General features: G+C 36.6%; 1 protein-coding gene across 1 annotated transcript; it reads left to right on the forward strand.

Moving 5' to 3' along the window:
* Positions 1–423: 423 nt before the first annotated feature.
* LOC110733201 lies at positions 424–15,106 on the forward strand. Its single transcript, XM_021913209.1, has 8 exons — positions 424–703; positions 840–2,166; positions 5,049–6,375; positions 8,936–9,215; positions 11,463–11,570; positions 11,654–11,932; positions 13,075–13,218; positions 14,408–15,106. The coding sequence occupies exons 2-8, from the start codon at positions 999–1,001 to the stop codon at positions 14,594–14,596; spliced, it is 3,495 nt and encodes a 1,164-aa protein (XP_021768901.1). The 5' UTR covers positions 424–703; positions 840–998; the 3' UTR covers positions 14,597–15,106.
* The last annotated feature ends 6,229 nt before the right edge of the window (positions 15,107–21,335 follow it).

Below are 21,335 nucleotides of genomic sequence, written 5' to 3' on the forward strand. Positions count from 1 at the left end.
TACGGGGGTCTCCTGCACCCCCCGACTATGATTTCTGGGGGTCTTTAGTACCCCTTGGAAATCATAGTCGGGGTAAAATAGTACCCCGTGGAAATCATAGCCGACTGTGAACGACTTCTTCGTCTCTACGGCTTAGATTGAAAAAATTTGAGGGAAATGATGAAATGAAATGAATAGCATAAAAAAATGGCGACTGAAATGGTGAATAAAATGGAAAAAAATAGCGAATGAAATGAATCACAAAAGGGAAAATGTAAAAAATAAAATTCTGGTGAAATGACAAATCAATTTTTTCATTTTGGAAAAGAGTATTTCAGTCTTTTATTATTTTCTAATCATTAATTAATTTATGCATTTAGGTTATTTTGTACTGCATTTAGTACTTGCGGGTTGTAATTGGTTGTATGGAAATCGTTTGAAAAACGTGCAAAGTTGAAGTTTGGCAATGGAAATAACCAAACCAAAAAACTGAGTAATAAACGGCTCAAACTAATTCGTGTCATCAAAATTTTTTCATTTCCCCACTTATTTTCCCCCCTTTCTCAACTCTCTCTCTCCTCCTTTGTTTAATTTCTTGCCCTAATTAAGAAGATCTGCGCTTTTTTCTAGGGCTTTCTTGATCCTAATTTGCCCTAATTTCGATTGTTTTCTCCAAATGTTCGTTCTATTCTGTTCAATTCAACTTCAGCTTAATTGAGGACAGGTATTTGATTTTTGTAGTGATTTTTTTTTTTGAATTTATTATTAATTTCTAACTTGATCTGGGTTTTGTGAGTCTTGCATTGTTTGTAGATTTGCACTTTTTTGTTCAATGTTTCAATTGAAGGTGTTAATTTCAGGATACCTGCAATGTGACGAAGAACAACGGTTGAATTAAGACATTTTTAATTCATTTTCAATTGTTCAAGGATGTTTTCGCTTAATTTGAGTTGAATCTTGTTTCGAGTTGTGTTTGAAGGGGGCAAATTGCTGTCTGTTTTGTTCTTTTAGTTGCTGTAATGGATAATACAGGCTCCGTTGATGTAATTTTGGAGTTTTTGCAAAAGAATGGATTTTCTCGGGCTGAGGCGGCACTGCGCAACGAGTTAGGTAACCGGCCCGATAATAATGGGTTCCAGAAATTAACCCTTGAAGAGGAAAGGGGTAAGAAGGCAGTAGAAGAGAATGTGAAGTCGATACCGGTTCGAAATCACGAATCTGGTTCTTGGAATAGTTGTGATGTTTCTAAAGAGCTTATTGTCAAAGAAATAGAGTGTGGGAGTACTAGTCTTGGTAAGAAGAGTAAGTGGAACTCAAACACAACCAATGTCGAACATAGAACTTCTGGTGAAACAGCCCGAGTAAGCGAGAAAAACTTCTCTTTCTCGAAAGAATCTGATGACACTGTGCTTGATTTATGTACTTGGAGGTATAGTCAAAACAACGGCGCTGGGGAGCCCTGTAAAAGCAGCAGTAGTAATGTGAATTCTGGTGTTCTTGAGTTGCAGAATAGTGAGTCATCTAATGCAGGGAAAGTTGATTTGCGACCTGATAATGATAGTGCTTTCCCAGAAAAGCGATTGACCTGGGTTTCTAGCTCTGGTAAAGCGAGTGTGGATACAAATTACAAGACTACCCAACCAAGTGAGCTTAAAGATGTTGACAAACGAAAACGAAATGACATTATGCAGTCTAAAAGCAATTTTGGAGATGAATTGGATTCCAGAAATGAAGAGGCTTCGTATTCCTCATCAGGTCAATGGAATGAATGTGCAGTGAAGACTGTCCTGTCATTTTCTAACATTGATGTTCCAACCACCAGTGATAGTGTTGCTGATTCTGGCACTAAGGAAGGTTTTAGGAAACCAGACATGGTTGACATTAGAGCAGCTATTAAGGAGCAAGTGGATGAGGTTGGAAGATCTCTATATCTCGCAAAGCTTCATGGGACGTGTGACAAAAAGGATCATGACTATTCGGGTTTCTCTCTGGTTTCTGAAAGTCAGAAGGAAGATTACCCAAGGTTGCCTCCTGTTAGACTCAAGTCAGAAGATAAGCCTCTGAGTGCTAATTGGGAGGAGAGATTTGATAATGATGGACCCAGCTTGAAGTTAGGTAGTGCTGATGCTACTTATCTTTTAGGTTCGTATTTGGATGTTCCCGTTGGCCAAGAGATAAGCTCATCAGGTTAGCTTGTCAATTTTTATTTATTACAATCCAGTACAACTGTTTAAACCTTAGTTGCATATGTATGCCAATTTAATATATTTCCTTCCTAGATGCACAATGATGTGTTGTTCTAAAGCTTCTCCAGCACATGTTCAGTTCTTGGAATAATCAGTTATATAGCAATTAAAATTTTTTGTCAGGCCTCTGACTTTTTCATCTGAATCTGAAAAGAATGAATGTGTTTAATAACTTAGTTATAATCAATTTGGGGCCTCATGCCCTTAGTTACTCATAAAAGTTCCAGCTTCTGATGGGTAATGATCTCATGATGGAAAAGATGGAGCTTTTTATTTTTTGGGGTTGGGGGGGGGGGGTTCTAATTTCCTGTGGCTTGTTTATTGTGGGACCTTTCATGGGATTAGGTTAATTACTGAAATAGTAAAATATATGTAAGTAAACATTGGTAGGCAACCTACGATGCTAAGAATGAGAGGGGAGTGTAGCAGATCACTACCTAACTACCCAGATAGGGTCATGGATTGAAAATGGGCATAAATCCTAGTGTTATACATGCTTAGGATCCATTTGGGACATAGGGACATTGTTCTGAATTTGGACTAGTTATTTGGCAATACAAGTTACATGATATGTGCTCCTAATATTTGTAAAACTTGTGTATATACCTTTCATGATACACATATATATATGCACATAATTCAGGCTGACTTGTTTGCTAGATATATAGGATAATCAAATGTCAAGCTCATTTGAACTCTATCACTTAACTTTCTCCTTTCTCCTCTCTGCTTTCTGTTTTTGTAATTACTTTTCACTAGGATGTGCTCTAGATTAACGAGAAATGGAAGCAAAATTGTTGGGTATGGGTTTTATCTCCTCGTCAATGTGTGGAGTGTTCAACATTATAAAATAAAGAGTCTAGCTTTTTAAAAGTGATAGTAGGTTTTATTTGCCTTCTGTAATTGCAGAGTAATAGCTTGTCCTTTCCGATTCTCTTTTCTGTGCCAAGTTGTGACTACCACCTCCACAAACTCACCTCCTCTGTGATATAGACCACAGTTGGTTCCCATTACCCCTTGACTCATTCTTATCCTTCAAAGCTTGGATTTAGCTATAAAAAAATATGTAGGAATGTTGTCTTGAGCTTTAAGGTTCCATGTGTTTGATGGATGTAATGTTGTATTTTCATCAAGAAGGTTGAATCCATATTCTTTGAAGCTCTTAGAAATTTTGTGTCACATTGTACGCTGTATAAAATTATTTGAAGAGGTATGTGTGTTTGGGCTGTTTTGATATCATCTTGGCCTCTGTCATTGTCTTTGACCATGTTGATTTTAACGGCTGTATTATGCAGTTCTATTTAAGGTCCAATTTGTTGTGGGGATATGTATCTAGAGGCTGGACCTACATAGTTTCTGAGATTTGATGGTTTTATAGTGATTTGAAGTGTCGAGTTGCTGTACCAGAACTTGATTTCTTAGATTAAGCATGGGTATTATACTATTATGGGATAAACATTCAAAATGAAGAAATTGCACTTCATTTTGGATTATCAAGCTTTTCTTGTAGGCTGTTCATATTTTTTCCAAAATTTAAAAGAACAAAAAAGTGAGAACTTGGATTTTCATTGTATTCAACTATCAAATCTTCTTCTATGGAAAGCATTTTGATCCGGTTTCAATAAAAGAAGTGATTTCACAAAGGTTTGGCCTTTAGAGCCTGGAATCATAATGTTTTGCTCGATTAAACTGGTATATGTATTTCTTATCTCTTGATCTTCACGGGAAGCATGGAATATTACTGCCTGTACAAGGATCCAGTCTGTGATTTGAAACATGGAGAAAGGAGAGCTTGTTGTGGGGTAAGAGTTGGAATTTGGGGACATGAGGTGTGGGGCCAGCAAGATTGAATGGTTGTCTCAGTATCTCAAGGAGATGTCTCTTATCACCTGCAAATCAGGTCTATGATTTAACTCTTTCCAAGGTCTCAAAACCGAGGAGTTCCATGTTGTGTGTTCTAATGAATTGAAATGATGTGTTGATCGCAAACTGTGTCGTGATACACATATAATGTTAATTTATAAAAAAAATTATCTTCATTGTGTGCTATTAGAGTATATTAGTAGGTTTAGAGCCGTCATAGAGAAGAATGGGTAATCTTTCATTATATCTTTATATAGCAAGTAACTTTGTAAGTGAAACACGTGATGTAGCGTTCAATGCATGTGGGGAAGGGGGGATTCGGTGTTGTTATCTGTGATTCGGATGAGATTGTGGGTTTTGAGCACTTTGTGATGAATTGGATTAGTTCGGTTCGGTCTATTGAAAATCCTTTACGTCACAGCTGAGCCGAAATTATGCAACTATATGTTTCCCCTTTGCTGCTGAGTAAATTGTGGTCAGTATTTTCTTTTCTTTTTAATAAAAAAATAAAAAATTGGATACCGAAAATTTGTCATGTGTAGCAATGTTTTGGATACACTCAGTTTGGCTATTTTGATGTGTTTATCCTTTTACCGCTTTTTTTCATTTGTGTCAATCTGTATGCTGTGTGCCTGTGGAATGATGTTTGGAAAAAAACATCATTTGTTAATTGCTTGACGAATTCCAAATTTGGCATGGGAACTGAATCTTGCTTTTGTTGTCTGCTCAATTATTCATCTGCGTTTTTTTTCTTCTTGTTTCTTTTCCCCATTACTTGATTCCATTTTTATGGTGGACAGCTCCTTATGACAATTCATGTTAACCCCAAATTGAGTTTGGGACTAAGGCTTTATTTTTGTTGTTGTGGAATACTAAGTGACTAGTATCTTGCTTGGTTTTATTGAAATGCTCTTTTGACATTATATAAGATCTAACTTGATATATGATTTAATGATCCAGGTGCGAAAAGAATGACAGGAGGCAATTGGCTATCAGTCAGCCGGGGTATAACAGAAGATGCTTCAGATATGGTATCTGGCTTTGCAACAATCGGTGATGGATTAAGTGAATCTATTGATTACGCTAATGACTACTGGGACTCTGATGAGTATGATGATGACGACGATGTTGGATACATGAGACAACCTATTGAGGACGAGGCTTGGTTTTTAGCTCATGAAATTGACTACCCTAGCGATAATGAAAAAGGAACTGGACATGGGAGTATTCCAGATAATCAAGAAAGAGCTATAACCAAAGTGGAGGAAGATGATCAGTCTTTTGCTGAGGAGGATTCTTATTTTTCCGGTGAGCAATATATTCATTCAAAAAACTTGGAGCCTATATCAGCTTCAGATGATCCTATTGGACTGTCTGTTACAGAGGTGTATGAGAAAGCTGATGGTAATGATATAATTGCTCATTATGATGGGCAGTTAATGGATGAAGAGGAACTGAACCTGATGCGTTCTGAACCTGTATGGCAAGGCTTCGTGACGCAGTCAGATGACATGATCATGTTGGGGGATGGCAAGGTTATGAATGAATTTGGAAAGTCTGTGCTGGATGATGGATGCATTGATGATGACCAGCATGGTTCTGTTAGATCAATTGGTGTGGGAATCAACAGTGATGTTGCTGACTTTGGCAGTGAACTACGTGACAGTTTAATTGGTGGAAGTAGTGAAGGGGACTTTGAGTACTTTCATGAACATGAAATTGGTTTAGGTGCATCTAAGCATCCTCAAATTAGGACAATCAAGGACAGGAAGGAAGCATCCAGGCATGATTCTGATAAATATTTGCTGGAAGCTGATAAAGATACATGCTTACAACTCAGAAGTCATTCAGATGTGGGGTTTTCATTTGCTCCTCCTGCGAGAGGTGAGCCTGCAGGTTCTAGTAAACCTATGTGGTCAAGCAACAACAATAGTGTGGGCGATGAACATAATGATTGTATAAGAAACGATGGTATGCTTGCATCATGGAAACATAAAAGTAGCGGTTCTTCACCTGCCCGGAGTCCTGAAGATGAAACTAATGCTCCTGTTGTAAGATCAGCAGAATCAACTCCTTCTACACTCTCAGACTATGCGTATGCGTATGTTGATAAGGAGCGTGTGAAAAGGGCAGATGATGAAAAGACAGCAAGTATGAGAGAAGATGATGTTGGAGCATGTTTAGAGGATGAAGAAGCTGCTGCTGTTCAGGAACAAGTAAGGCAGATAAAGGCCCAGGAAGAGGAATTTGAGACTTTCAATTTGAAAATAGTGCATAGAAAGAACAGGTAAATCCTTTCTTGCAAATGAACTTCTAGATCTTTTATTCTATGTATCATATATAACGAGAATATTGAGGAATTTGTCTTCCTATTGTTATCGCAGTTAGTTTTGAATCCAGCTAATTGTGCTTCTTGTTATGATGTAAGAGTTTTCTTGATGTGAAGTGTATGGGAAATGACATAATGAATGGGTTGTAAGTTGTAAGAGCTGATATAGTTCGGTAATGGCTTATCAAATATTTGGTGTTTTAGAAAAAATGATGTATCTCAACAACCTATCATGAAATTGTGAGGGAATTACATACTCAGTGATGGCCAATTGGCCATTCATGATGTAACAGCCTTTAAATATCTTGATTTTATAAATTTGCATATGCGTCTAATGTAGGATTTAGGCCTGAATCATTTTTGCTTCTCTAATTTGCTCCGGTTCTGTGCACTTTCATTAAACTTACTCTGGCCTGTCTTTGGACATGAAGTTATTATGTTTTAAATCCACTGAATATTCTTTATATAAATCTCACATGCTTCTATTCCCTCAACAGACAGAAAATAAAATAGTACTCCCTCCGTTCCCTTTTGTTCTTTACGTTTCCATTTTAGGTGTTCTTTTTTATTCTTTACCTTTAGTATCTTTCCTTTTTTAGTCATAAATTTTAGACAAAATTACCCTTGCTTTATAATTTAAATACCCAAATATCCTTACTTTTTCATGTGCATTTGTACTTTTAGTATTATTTTTATGGTTTTCTAATACTTATTATTACTTTCTCTCTCCTCTCTCTTCTTTTTCCTTCTTACTTTCTTCACCCCACATGTACAATATTCTTTTTTAAAATATAATTGTACTTTCAATCATTGAATTATTCCAATAAACCTCTACTTTACACAATTTCTTAATCACCGCGCATAATTCCAAACGTCAAAAACAAAAGGGAACGGAGGGAGTAGTTAAAAGTGAAAAGGAATTGCGCATAGTGCATGGTCAAAACCATAATGGTGAGTGGTGAACCTTTGGTAAATTTGATGTCAGATAATTTTCTCAGTGTCAAGAAATGAGTGATTTAGAGGTATGTTGACAAGAAGATTTGAACAAACCTCAGAAGGTTGGTCAGACATGGCTTTTGGCAGAAATTGTGAGAGTGAGAGAATAGCAGTGGAGCCCCTTTATTGATATAGGACTCTTCCATTCTGTTTACTTTTTCTAGACAAACCATTCTATGCGATCTTGGTGCAGGAAGTGTTCTTGTTGCATCAATTTTTTTTTGCTAGCCTGAATTCAAAAATGCTGATCTGAGATGGACTAAATTTTTTCCATTGGAACTTATGTCGTCGTGATAAGCTAATAACACATACTCTTTCCATCCACATCATATGTCCGGATAACTTTTATGGTTTTTACTTTTTACTATTAATTCTATTTTTTTTATTTATTATTTTTTGTAGTTGCAAGTTAGTTTTATATAAAGTACTTATCAAAATTGGTCTCAGGTCTAGCAGCCATTCTCTCTTTGTAGAATATTTTCTGCTCATCTTACTCCTGTTTCTTTCTTTAGGGTTTGTAATGGTGATAATCTAATTTGGAATTTGCATTTTAGGAGGTTGCCTCATGATAGGGAGTAGGGAGGAACTTACTATTTTGACGGGTATCTTTGATTCTGTTTGTGTCTCTGATTCCCTTGTGTGTGGTAGGCGGATTTGTCAGGATCTTTTTCCTGTTGCTCCCTTTATAAACACCTTTGATAATTGCTTATTCATCATCCTTTCCTTAGTCTACTTTCTTTTGGAAGGCTAAGTTTCTGAAGAGAATGAAAGGCCTTTTCTGGGTTGGTAGTTTTGGGGAGCTCTATACTTGTGATAATCTATAGTTTAGAAGTTAATTTAATGTTCTTTATCATATGTCAACTGAATAAGTTAAGATATGAGATAAAACCTACCAGAAAGCGTTGTTGTCACGTTGTGTGTGTGTGTTGGGGGGGGGGGGGGGGAGGAAGAGATTGTGCATTCAGTATGGGTTTAGCCTGCATAGTTTATGTATAGCTGATTTTGGTGGAACTGGTTAATAGCGTGTTGGTGAGGGTAGTAGTGCCTTTGTGTGGGGTTGTATTAGGTTGACGTGGTCACGTTTGGTTGGTTCCTGTGGTGGTTAACTGCCTTTATTTTATCATTCTGGTACCGTCAAGAGATGGTGATTAGTTATTACTGAACCTTGCTTACTAAAATTGATTTTTTAAAAAAGAAAAATAAACTAAAAAAAATAAAGCCAAAGAAAATTAGCTGTTCTGACTGCTTAGACATGAGTCCTATGAAATAATCTTATTAAGCATGTAATAGTTTTCTTGGTCTATAATTATTGTATGCTAATCTACGTATTGAATAATACAATGCATTTTGGCGCAATTTTTCATTACTTTTGCTGCCCTTCACTGACTTGTCTGTGAAGTCAAAGTCTCTTGTCGCTTGCAATAAAAGTTTCTTTAGCATTTATAACTCTCAAACGTTTAACTTCTGTACAATGTTTCGTGCTTTTGACTTTGGTGTGCCTGGACTTGCTCTCTTTCCCCAGAACTGGCTTTGAAGAGGACAAAAATTTTCATGTAGTATTAAATTCAGTCATAGCAGGGCGCTACCATGTTACTGAGTATCTAGGATCAGCTGCATTCAGTAAAGCTATTCAAGCACATGACCTGCACACAGGCATGGATGTTTGTGTTAAGATTATCAAGAACAATAAGGATTTTTTTGACCAGAGTCTTGATGAGATAAAGCTTCTCAAGTATGTAAACAAACATGATCCTGCTGACAAGTACCACCTACTTCGGTTGTACGATTATTTCTACTACCGTGTAAGTTACTAATCTTATTATAGTACCTTCCTTTGTTCTTTTATTATTTCCTTTCCACTTTTTATCGTTTTCCATGACGTATTCGGCATTCATCCCTTTTGTCATTTTATCTGGGTGTGATTACTGTTTTTCCTTTACCATACATTTTAATACTTATACCCGTGCTACCTTTATTTTTATTTCAAGCTATACCTAATGAGATTGTAAACAAAATTATGCAAAGCAAAATATGGACTGAATTGAATTTGGATTGGCACATAAACCAGGACAGAACTAGATCATTAACATATTAAGTTTCCTAAACTTTAGATATGTAGAGTCAGAAAACAGAAAAACAAAGTTATTCTTGCACATGGAAATTTAATTCGGTCTGCCATTTAATGTTGATTTTGTATAGAAGGGAATATAGAAAAAAAATTACCAACTAATATAAAGTAAGCAAGTGGAGCTTTAAAATGTATCAACAAAAAGGGTTCAAGCCTTACTGTACAGTAACACTAGGTTGGATGATTATTGCAGTTGCGATTTCAAGCTTTGTTCCTTCTTTTGTTGATTCAATTTTTGGCTTACAGTTACACTAGGTTGGAACTGTTGGATGATTATTGCAGCTGCGATTTTGGGCCTTGTGCCTTCTGTTGATTCAATTCTTTCTCTAAATTGTCTACAGTCCCAGAGGACCCTCTTCTAAGAAAACAATGACTAACCATGGGTAGAAGGATTATGACCATCCTTTGTCTGAATCTTTGGCTTTAGTCTGTTCTCCAAGTCATGTCAAAAGTTGCTCCTGAGAATTTCAGTACTTCAATGATTTAGTAGTTTTGTGACAATTAACCTTCAGATTATGGAACATAGCCCTCCCTTTTTAGGCATTTTCAACAGGTCAAGTTTACTAGGTAGCAGTTTCCCTTAATTGAGCACATTCTTCTTTGTTTTTCTCCATTCTGGTCTTTTCTGTAATTCTCTATACCCCCATATTGGCCCAAAAAGCAAAGTGATCAGCAAGTACATATAGTGGTTATTGGCTTAATTTATGCCCTCCAAGACTAGTGGCTGTATAACTAGAGGTGGAAATTTATTAGTCAGATCTGGTATTTTACTCAGGTTATTTACAGGCTGAATCTGTTATTTTATTCAGGAAGTGGATGTCCATGACGGACCGAAACTTAGTCCTAAAGGAACTCTTTTTATTTATTATATACTTATTTATTATAATATTTTTTTTTAATGCATATTTTTTTCAAATTATTCCGTTCTATCTACTACAATGTTACCAACTGATAAATGTGTAATTCATTAGGCTTTTTTGATATCTATTGCGAAATTGTAACAATTGAAGGATAAAACAATTGAAGGATAAAGAAGAAGTAAATGATTAATTACTGAGCAGAAGGGAGACATATTAGTTAATAGTACAACAAGAGAGGCTATAATGGAGTAAAGTAGTGAACAAAGGAAAAAATCATTAGGGCTTTGCTTACTAGCTTCCAATGCGTGAATTCTGAATGTGAGGTGATTTTGGTGCAATATAATGTTTAAATTCCAAAAAATTTCACTTGTTTATTTTACCATTTATGCTTAGATATGAGGGTGCATTCTAGAAATCTTCTTTTGCCTACCTTCTCCTTTCTTCTTCATGAGTCCAGATGATCATATATTCAACATTGTAATGGAGCTTGGTTGCAGAGTAATCAGTGCAGCTGTTCTGTGGTGTATAGTTAGGGTGAGTTGACAGCCAGTGTATAAAGCATGTTGAGTTGGGACAAAGTTTGATGCTGATAAGGTAGTTGGGAGAAGTACACATGGCAACACTTTAACCTTTCTATACATCCAAAGTACAAGCATTTCTTAGGAAGTACGATATTTATAAACTCTTTAACCAACTGGTACATCCCTATGCCTTCCCTTCCACTTTCCTTTCCACCATCACCTTGTAGCCACTAATTCTTTGAAACAAGTTTTCTAATGCACAACATATTTATCAGGTTGCTTAATACGTAGTATAATAATATGTTTCTTTTAGTCTTTGACATGTTTTTCAGTGGTGGTGTTTGTAGAACATAACCTGTGCTTTCTGCCTTGTTTATTTGGCCTTCAAACTGAATGTCCATATACCTATGTCAATATTCACTAGAGTTTCTCCAATAATTTCAAAAACAGTGTAACCTGCCAAATTCAAGTTTGATATTAAGGTCTCCAGTTTCTTGCTTTATAAATAGTACGAGCTAACAAAATAATTTGTTGTTGCAGGAACATTTGTTAATTGTTTGTGAACTACTCAAGGCAAACTTGTACGAGTTTCACAAGTTTAACAGAGAATCTGGTGGGGAGGTCTATTTTACTATGCCAAGATTGCAGGTTGAGCGAGTGCTATTTTGTGGTGTTACGTTTTTGTAGCATGATTTGGAGCTCTTTTAATATTATAATTCTCATTTATGCAGTCAATAACAATTCAAGTTTTGGAGGCTCTTCAGTTCTTGCATGGCCTTGGATTAATACATTGTGACTTGAAGCCTGAGAATATTCTAGTTAAAAGCTATAGCAGATGTGAAGTGAAAGTTATCGATCTGGGAAGCAGCTGTTTTGAAACAGATCATTTATGCTCATATGTTCAGTCGAGGTCATACCGAGCGCCAGAGGTCATATTAGGCTTGCCGTATGACAAAAAAATAGACGTATGGTCTCTCGGTTGCATCTTGGCAGAACTTTGCACAGGCAATGTAAGTTCCCAGGGTGTTGAATCTGTTTTACTTTGCTGACATAATTATTATGGTTACATATATGCAATAGTTGGTGTTTATACTATATGATCATTATGTTACTTTGGCTTTGCTCTGTTCATCTTAAAATAAGAATCTAGAAATACAAGTTCATTTAAGTTCCATTAAGTTTGTATGAGGCTGCGCAAGTTCAATTGATAACTCTCAGCCATTCTTGACATTATTGGTCGACATGTGTCAATTTCTCATAAAATTTTCCTGCCTAAACAACTCTGGACATCTTTTTCTATCCCTATATATATATTTTTCCATGTTCCAAGATTGAAAACTTTTAAAAAGTAATGACTACCCTCTTTGGATAAAAAATAAAATACTATTTTAATGCTATGCCACAGGGCTAACCTAGTTCACAACTAAAATAAGATCAAATAAGCATTTCATTTATATAATCATGTCATCTTCTTCTTAATGCCTGTTGTAGTCAGTTATATGTGCACTTAGTGTTATCACTGCTGACTTGATAACGAGACTTTCTAGGATCATCTATAAACTCATGGTCCAATAATAACAATTGCAATGTTTATTTTTGGTTGTAGCCAACACTGTATTCTGTTAATGCTCTAAATACTCCAAAGAACTTTTCTCAAAAAAAAAATAAAAAATAAAAAACTCCAAAGAATTATATTATGCCAAAATTTGTCAAGCCGAGTCATTCTACTTTAAAGAGCTTGAAACCACCACTATCATGAAATCATAGTATGGAAATGCAGACCTTGCATTAAAGTTTTTTTTTTTTTTTTTTTTTTTTTTTTTTTTTTTTTTTTTTGAAAGGGTCCTTGCATTAAAGTCGAGGCTTCTTTTGGTAAAGAAGAACATCAACCAGCTAGAGCAGTGTTCCTGGCGTCCTTATTTTTATTATTATAAAAATTTTTATACTGTCTTTCAGTTTTTCTGATGACCTTTCTATACTACTCTCTCAAGCTCTATCTATTATTATTTTACCTTGAAGGATAGTACATGTGTTTAAAGATTTAAGATTCTTAGTAAATTTGTTTTAGCTTTAATCTTTTTTGCATGTTTTTGTATTGGGATAAAATCTTCTAGATTTAGCAGAGTTTTTACTAATGAAAATTGTCTTATAGGTCCTTTTCCAAAACGATTCTCCAGCAACATTACTTGTTCGGGTTATTGGGATCATTGGCCCCATTGACCAAGACATGCTTGCTAAGGGAAGAGATACATACAAATATTTTACCAAGAATCACATGCTTTATGAACGAAACCAGGTAAGTAATTGTTTTGCTTTATCCTTAAGATACAAAATCCAAAGTGGAAATGCCATTTAATAATGCATGTTTCTACTACAATGTCCTCTTTGTGAGCCTGTGTCATGTACCGACATGGCTAGGTATTAAACAGTAACTAATGGCAGAAAATTGCAGATTAAAGAAGGAATAATAAAAGCTAAATGTGAAATATTATAATTGATGAGATGAAATTACACACACTAACACACTAAACAAACTACTCGTAAGATAGATTATCAAGCTTTCGAGAGGCTTGATTCTCTCCCAATCGGTAACTTTAGGTTACCACTCTGCAAGTGACTTGAGGTCACAACTCTCAACAAGTTTCATCCAATTTTTGCCTATCTATTTCCTTTCCTTCCCTCTTTATTTATACTAAGGACTATTAACCTAGTGAGCTAATATTAGTAGAATACCTATACTACCCTTCCTTAGGTTGATCTATTACAGCCTGGTATATACAAATATCTAATTTGTTGTCTTGAGCAAGTTCTTAACTTTGAAATAGTTGGATTTTAGGCATTTATAAAAACATTCGTGTCACAAAGAAATCTAGAGTCGAGTCTAGATTACCTTTGATATCCAGGCAAAAGTAAATAATTTTTGTTCTATCTTATAATTATTTGCTTCATCATCATTTTAAACTCTCTTTTAAACTTGAATCAAGTTAGGCATGAAAATCTGTTTTATGTTTCAAAGTTTTCAGTTATTTGCCATGGAATTTTGGTTGTGTTTTCACTATTTACCTCTTGAATGTTCCATTCTTATAAGTTTGCGGCGCACCAGCAGGTTTCTGAAATACTCTGTATCTTCAAACTTTGTGGGATAGACCATGGTGTATTCTGTTTTTTTCAAATAGTCATCAAAGTTTTCAATATCATTTAGCATAAATGGGAAAATAAACTTTAAAAAGAATCTCTAAGTAAACAATCTTTTAACCTTTTTGACATTGTTTAATCAATTCCTGATGATTGTGATTCGAGCTTATTGGGCGTAAGCTTTTATTAGACTGTTTGATCTGATGTCCAAGGTACCACAAACTTGGACAAGGGCTTATTGTGTTATATCATAGTGGCCAGATTATTTTTATTTCTTTGACATTTTCGTTAATGGATATGTTAGTTGAAATAGAGCTTTGGTTTACCAGTAGACACATGTTCCTTTTCAGGAAACAAGCAGACTGGAATATTTGATTCCGAAGAAGACATCCTTAAGGCATCGACTACCAATGGGAGATCAAGGCTTCATAGACTTCGTTGCGCATTTACTTGAAATAAACCCAAGAAAGCGTCCATCTGCATTTGATGCATTGAAGCACCCTTGGCTGTCTTACCCATATGAACCAATATCGTCTTAGAATAGTAAAACGGCTGGGTCTAATGACGAGCAGGTCTTCCACTGAAGTACCTGTGGTAACCTTTTCTGGGCTACAGAGCCTACCATGATCCAGTTCTAACTGATCATCTTTGAAGGGATCTATGATGCCATTTTGTCCTTCTGTTTGGCCTGCTCAGTGCTGCAACAGGTGTTTTCGCTTCTGTTTTGTGTTCTTCCCCAACTTACAGGCTCAAGTTGTATTGTATCTGAAGCTTTGATTTGCTACTAAACTTGTGTTCTTAGGCCAATTAGTTCGCGCTCATTTTTTCATTTTTCACTTTCTATTGACTTTTATTTATTTATTTATTTTTTTTATTTTTATTTTTTCCTGAGGGATGGGTTTTCTTCTCTTTATTTTTTCTTTTATTTTATTGGGGTGGGGAAGGTAACACTGTAACAGTGGGAGGACTCTTGGAGTTGGGCGGTTGTAAATGTTGTGAAATGTGATTATCCTTCTAGTTCTAGCATTAGTCGATTATGTTTTTCTTTCTTTCTTTTGTTTTTATTTTTCTTTATATATTTTTTTTTATTAAATCATTATTACTTCCTCTATTTTATTTCGTGTTACATGTTTTTGCACATATTTACTTAATCTTTATAAATAAATCCGTTTAGTTACCCACCTCCACCCCGTCAATTACATATCCATTAACAGACACAACCACCTCCTCTACTACCATAGGAGCCAGCTCTACAACCATTACAACCACTACAACGCTACCTCCACCATTGCCTCGAGCCCTCGACCACTACCTCGAAATCATTAGAAAAAAATTGACACCGTCTAACTGTTCAACTACAAGTACAAAAGAAGAAAGAAAATTCAGGAATTAAAGAGAAGAGACAAATCAAGAATCTATCCTTGATAACACAACATGAGGGAGAACCAAGGAATAATTCAACCCCTAGGAGATGATCAAACATCAAACTAAATTAACTATGGGTTGAATTTGGCACTTCTTCTCAATTTGTCGGAAAAACGACAGTGGTAGACTGGTGGATTTTGTTCAATTTAGTGGTGGTGGTTGAGTTTTTGGGTTTCGATGGGGTTAATAATGGTTTCAGAGAGAGCAGTGGAGGTGAGTGAGTGATGAAAGTGATTAGTGGTTTCAGTGAGGTTGGTGTTGGGTTTAATAGAGCAGTGGACGTTGGTAGTGCTTTGGTGGAGATGGGTGGTGAATTTGGTGAGGTGAGTGGTGGCTACGACATTAGTAAAGGTGAATGATTTGTCTGATATTCTTGAGACGTTAGGGATGAGTAAGGGTTGAGAGGAGGTTCCTAAACATTTTTTTAAAATTAAGATACAATGAAAAGTTTAAGTACGTCTTTTCACAAGACCGTGATCTAAACTATCTAAGAGTAAAATATAAGAAAATTTGCTATCTAAAAAAGGGACTTTATCTTGATGAGTCGGAGTCGAATAGCCGAGGCAACATAGTATGTTGCCCGGTTTCCTTCCCGATAAATGTGCCTTGCCTGGAAGCTCGAAAAAAAAAACCAAGATGGCATTGACATCCGCCATAAGAATATGAAGTTTCCATGAATAACTGAAATGACCTCGCAAAATATTAATAACAGTTAGGTTATCACCTTCAATATAAATGTCAAAATATTAAATTCCTTAGAAAGGAGGCCATTGCGGAGGGCAATAACTTCAGCAAGGAAGGCCGGGCAGGAGACCAAATTATAAGTTTGCCTGACCACATAATTACCCTGGTGATCCTCCTGAATGACAACACCTGCAGTTGCAAAAGTCGAAGCAGAACCATCAAAATTATGTTTACAAAAACCAAATGGGGGAGGAGACCACGAGACAAAAGGAGAAGGGGTAGACGGGGGAGACAGAGGGTGAGGTGTAACAGGTAAGTGTATGGCATCAACAATGGATTGAGATTCCCATTCCTTAAACATAGAGAAAGCGCGGATGAAGATACTATGAATATGGCAGGATAGTTCTTAAAATAACTGCATTTCGATGCTTCCAAATATACTCCAAAGTAAAATAGCAAACTTAGGAAGGAGCCTAGGTAAATTGGTCTTCAAGGAGCGAAATAAATCATGGAACTGAGTAATCGGTGGGATGCGGCCCAACCAATTAAGGACAGAAGAAGAATACCAAATACTAATAGAAAATGGACAAGAGAGGAGAAGATGATTCTGGGTTTTAGAATGATTAGAACAAAGAACACAAAATCTAGCTACATCAATATTATGCGAAGATAAAGTATGACGAGTAGGGAGACTTTTATGAAGGATTAGCCAAAGAAATATCTTAATCTTAGGTGGAATAACTAAATTCCAAATCCACTGAAACTCCCATTTAGAAGAAGGATGAACAAGAGAATGAGCTAGCCATGTAGCATATTTCACCATGAACTGGCCATCTTTAGAAAGACCCCAACAAGGTTCATCAGGAATAGGGGAGGAGGGAAGGGGGATTCCTATAATAGATTGAACTATGTCATTAGGGAGAACCGAAAGGAGAAGAGGGACGTCCCATGTATTATTCTCCGTGATGAACATATCAACATCGATATCAATATTCGGAAGTTGATCAGGGTCCAAATTGAGAAAGGCGATAAGGTTAGTGTGGGCACACCAAATATCAACCTTGAACAAGATAGAAGTACCATTTCCCACCTTCCAGCAGAGACCCTAATAAGAAGAGGGCGTATTTGGAGAATCTTTTCCCAAATCCAAGAATCTCGAGGTTGAGTATGGTATGTAAGGAAGTGGGATTTACGTAGATACTTAGCAGTAATATATTGGACCCATAAGTTAGACGAGCCCGACATAATTTTTCACCCAAGTTTAGCTAAGAAAGCCGAGTTGATAGCATCCGATTTGCAAAGACCAAGAGCTCCATTGGATTTGTTGACAAATAGTATCCCAAGCAACTATAGGTAAACCTGTTTTTTATCGAGGATTGTCTCCAAAAACATTTTCTATTCAAACTATCAAGAGACGAAGTAATAGAAGAAGGTAGACGAGCAGTGGCCATGGCATAAGAAGGAATGGCCTCAAGGTGGCTCTGGATAAGAACAACCTTACTAGCTTTGGAGACTAAGTTGGAAGACTAGGAGTTCTTTTTTTGGTATCTTCTTTAGTAAAGATGTGCTGGGAATTATCCTTACTAAATTTTGCAGAATTAAAAAACACACCCAGATAGCCGCCAAGAAAAGATTTAGGGGTTATAATAAAATAGCTTGTCAAAATTGCAACTTTCATGGCTACGTCTTCCAAGAACCTCCATCTTCAAGACTTGACCATAATTAAATACAACTACTAGTATCTACGATTTGGACTAATCTAAATATTAAGGTACAAAAATACTCAACGGTACGCAGACCGTATTTAGATTTACAAAAAATACATCACGGATCGCAGTCCGTATTTTCTATCCTAATCGGGCCCCCTAGTTGTCATTTCATAAAACCTGTGAGAGAATATACATTCCATTCGTCCATTCACTATCTGTGAGGCCCATGCATTTTACAACGATAAACAAGTAACAATGCATAAAACACATGCCCACACTAGTAACTAATCTAGGTGGTTAATCCAATTAACACGCCTAATTAAGACTAGTCAAAGTTGTTTTAACCGATTATGTAAATAAGAGCAATTAGTATTTGAAGCTCCCACTAAATTTCACATCCAACTTAATTAATCCAATTAATTAAGCCAGTAAAACCCAAAATTTGTAAAAATAAATTTTGCCAATGACGCTCAAAACCCGAGGCCTAGCCTCCAAAATTTTAATTAAAATAATAAAATAAATTAAAATAAACAAAACGGCCAAAAAGCAAAATTAAAACGAGAGAAAAAACGCATCGACTACCCAAAGCTAGCAGCCTTGAGCACTCACACACACGCAAGTGCTGAGCGCTTGCCTACCAGCCTCGGCCTTGCGTGCTGTGATACTGCTGGGCGCTGCTTGGCAGCGCACACTCGATGCGCGTCTAGCTGCAGCTGCCTAGCATTGCTGCTACGCCTAGCATTGCTGCTACGCCTAGCATCATCTCGCACGCCCCTTATGCACCAAGTCAACACACAGCTCTTCGCACACACCTAGCACCACACGCACCAAGAGTAGCAACCTCGTCTCTCGGCAGCCACATGCGGGCTGTGCGAGCTGCCCAGCTGGCCAAGGGATGCACATGGATATTATGCCTTGGTTTACGTGCTTGTGCCTCGGGATTAATTCCTGATTTTGTTTGACATCTCTAATCAATTCTAATTAACTTTAGAATTAATTCATTGAGCAAAAATGAAAATTTAAATAAGTCTAACTTAAAATAAAATTTTCAAAGTGGTTAAACCAATTTTGGTTAGATGCACTTTGAAAATTAAATTGGTTTAACTTGGTGCAACAAAAATAATAAGAGAGCAATTACTCACTATTAATTTAATTAGTTTAAATTAATCTTGAGTTTTTGACAAAATAAAAGGGAGTTGGAAAAGATGAACATAAGTTCAATAAAGATTCCAACTTTAATACTTGTGAATCCTTGAAAAAATTATATCTTCCAATGTGAAGATAAATAATTTTCTATCACAAAGTTTCAAACTTTATGATTCCAATCAACTAAAAACTGATTAAATCAACAAGGTTTAACAACAATTCATGGAATTTAGTAATATAAAGTTTCAATCACTTAACATAATTAAAGATTGAATCTTTAATACTTGGAAGCCTCAAAGAAAAATAATTTCACACTTAATGCAATTAGTTTGCAATTATTTGAAAAATAAAACCAAGCTTTCAAACACAAATTACCACCAAGTAATCATGCCTAAAGAGGTTTAAAATTGCATATAAAATATGTATTGAACCAGTTACATAACCACCATAAATATGCAATAGAAAGACTTAAAATTTTTCGTAAAAACGAAAAAACCCTCAAAAATTGCATTTCTGGTCGTTTTTTTGGCTAAAAGCCGAGTCCTAAAGGGAAAAACCATTTCCAGAACGCCTTTTCCACCCAAAATTCACTATTTTTGGGTCGAAATCTGGGTTCGGGGCTGAAGGTAGCTTAAATACGAGGTTAAAATAAATTAAACGAGTTACTAACCTAATTAGCACTTCAAGACCAGAAAATTAAGCCATAAAAATCACCTTGAAAAAATATTATGATTTTAAAAATAAACGAGCGCGGCTCCAATATTGCTGTTGGAGTTTGGTAAGTCCAACTTACCGCTGAAACGACCCTGACCCAAAGAACCACTCGCAATTAATAAAACCATAAAGCATAAATAAACATAAAAGGATAAAATCGGAATTTACCTTTGACGAGTGCTTCGCCCGACCCAATGGGCTCTTACTTGAAAGCTTTAGCTCCGGAAATACCGAGCCTCCAACGGTATCCACCCACAAAGGACGAACACCGACTTTTTAGGTCCGCTACCTTGGAGTTAGGAAGGTCCGACCAAAATCCAAGTGTTAATGGAGTTTAAGAGTTTTTGCTAAACTGCAATGCTCTTTCTAACTCCCACTCAAGCAAAGAATTCTCAAGTCATGCTTTGGCTATTTATAAGGAAGGATAGCTTGTGAATTCCACTCATCTTTCAATGTGGGACTTTTTCACAAAAAGATCCCACATGGAAAGATTGATGAATTCAATCCTTAGTTAAATAAACCAAGGAACAAGTAACAAGTGTCACATGGTTAGGTGAGGACCACTTTCCCAATTGGTCCCCAAGGCATTTCACATGCAATGTGAACTAACCATGTGTCACCCAACCTTGAGCCCCAAGTTGGGTTTGGTTGGGCCATTTTATTTTTGGCCCGTGTCCATGATCCATCGGCCCGGGTCCACGACCCTTGTCACATGTGTCGCCACAGTGGCGTGCTGCCACGTGGCACGCTATCACTTGGCGGCTTCCACGTGTGTTGCCACATGGCGCTTTGCCATGTGTGCTGCCACGTGGCATGCACCTATTGTGCGCGCTTTCCTAGCCTTTCGCGTGGCTAGGATTTTACTCATTACTTGAAGCATTTTCCCGTCTCGCCAAATCCTAAATTTTGGCTTGACATTTGAGATTCTGCGATGCTCGGTTTCGACGCTCGAATTACTGACGTCTAAATATTTAACACTCGGGCGACAAATTAATTCGTCGAGTCGGTTCGTATATTTGCTTGGGTGTGACCCGAAGGGTTCAGTCAAGATTAAGCTGTAATATTAATTATACATTAATATTAGTGATCGGAAGTGGCCTCCACCCAGGCATTCCGATCATTTGACCTTACTGAATATATTAGCTTTCTAATAATTCTGAACCCGCTATCAGAATAATACACTTGTTCGAAGGACACCATTCCTTTCAGTCAACGGGACCCAGCTCACTCAGTAGAACCCTTGGATCCACACCTGGAACACTAACAATCTCATTTTTGTATATAGTCTTTCTCTCTTTCTCACCTTGGTTTTCTCGTGCTACGGTCTTTGGAGCTTCATGAAGGTGGTTATTCTTTCACCTTGGTTATTGTAGCATAGCTTGGACGCTCGATGAGACACTTCTTATTTTATATTTTCACCTTTATTTCTTTACTTTTCTTGGATGCTTAGATTAGGATTAGTTTTAGGAGGAGTTGAACGGTTCGAGGATGTTTGCTTTTTAACACCTTAGTGTGTTTGGGAACATTGGCATTGTGGCCGAATGTTCACATGTTTGTCGATTAGGACTTATGTGTGTTAGCATTACATCCTTGTTGCATT

The sequence above is a fragment of the Chenopodium quinoa genome, unplaced genomic scaffold (assembly GCF_001683475.1).
Source record: "Chenopodium quinoa cultivar QQ74 unplaced genomic scaffold, ASM168347v1, whole genome shotgun sequence".
In the NCBI taxonomy this organism is placed as follows: domain Eukaryota; kingdom Viridiplantae; phylum Streptophyta; class Magnoliopsida; order Caryophyllales; family Amaranthaceae; genus Chenopodium; species Chenopodium quinoa.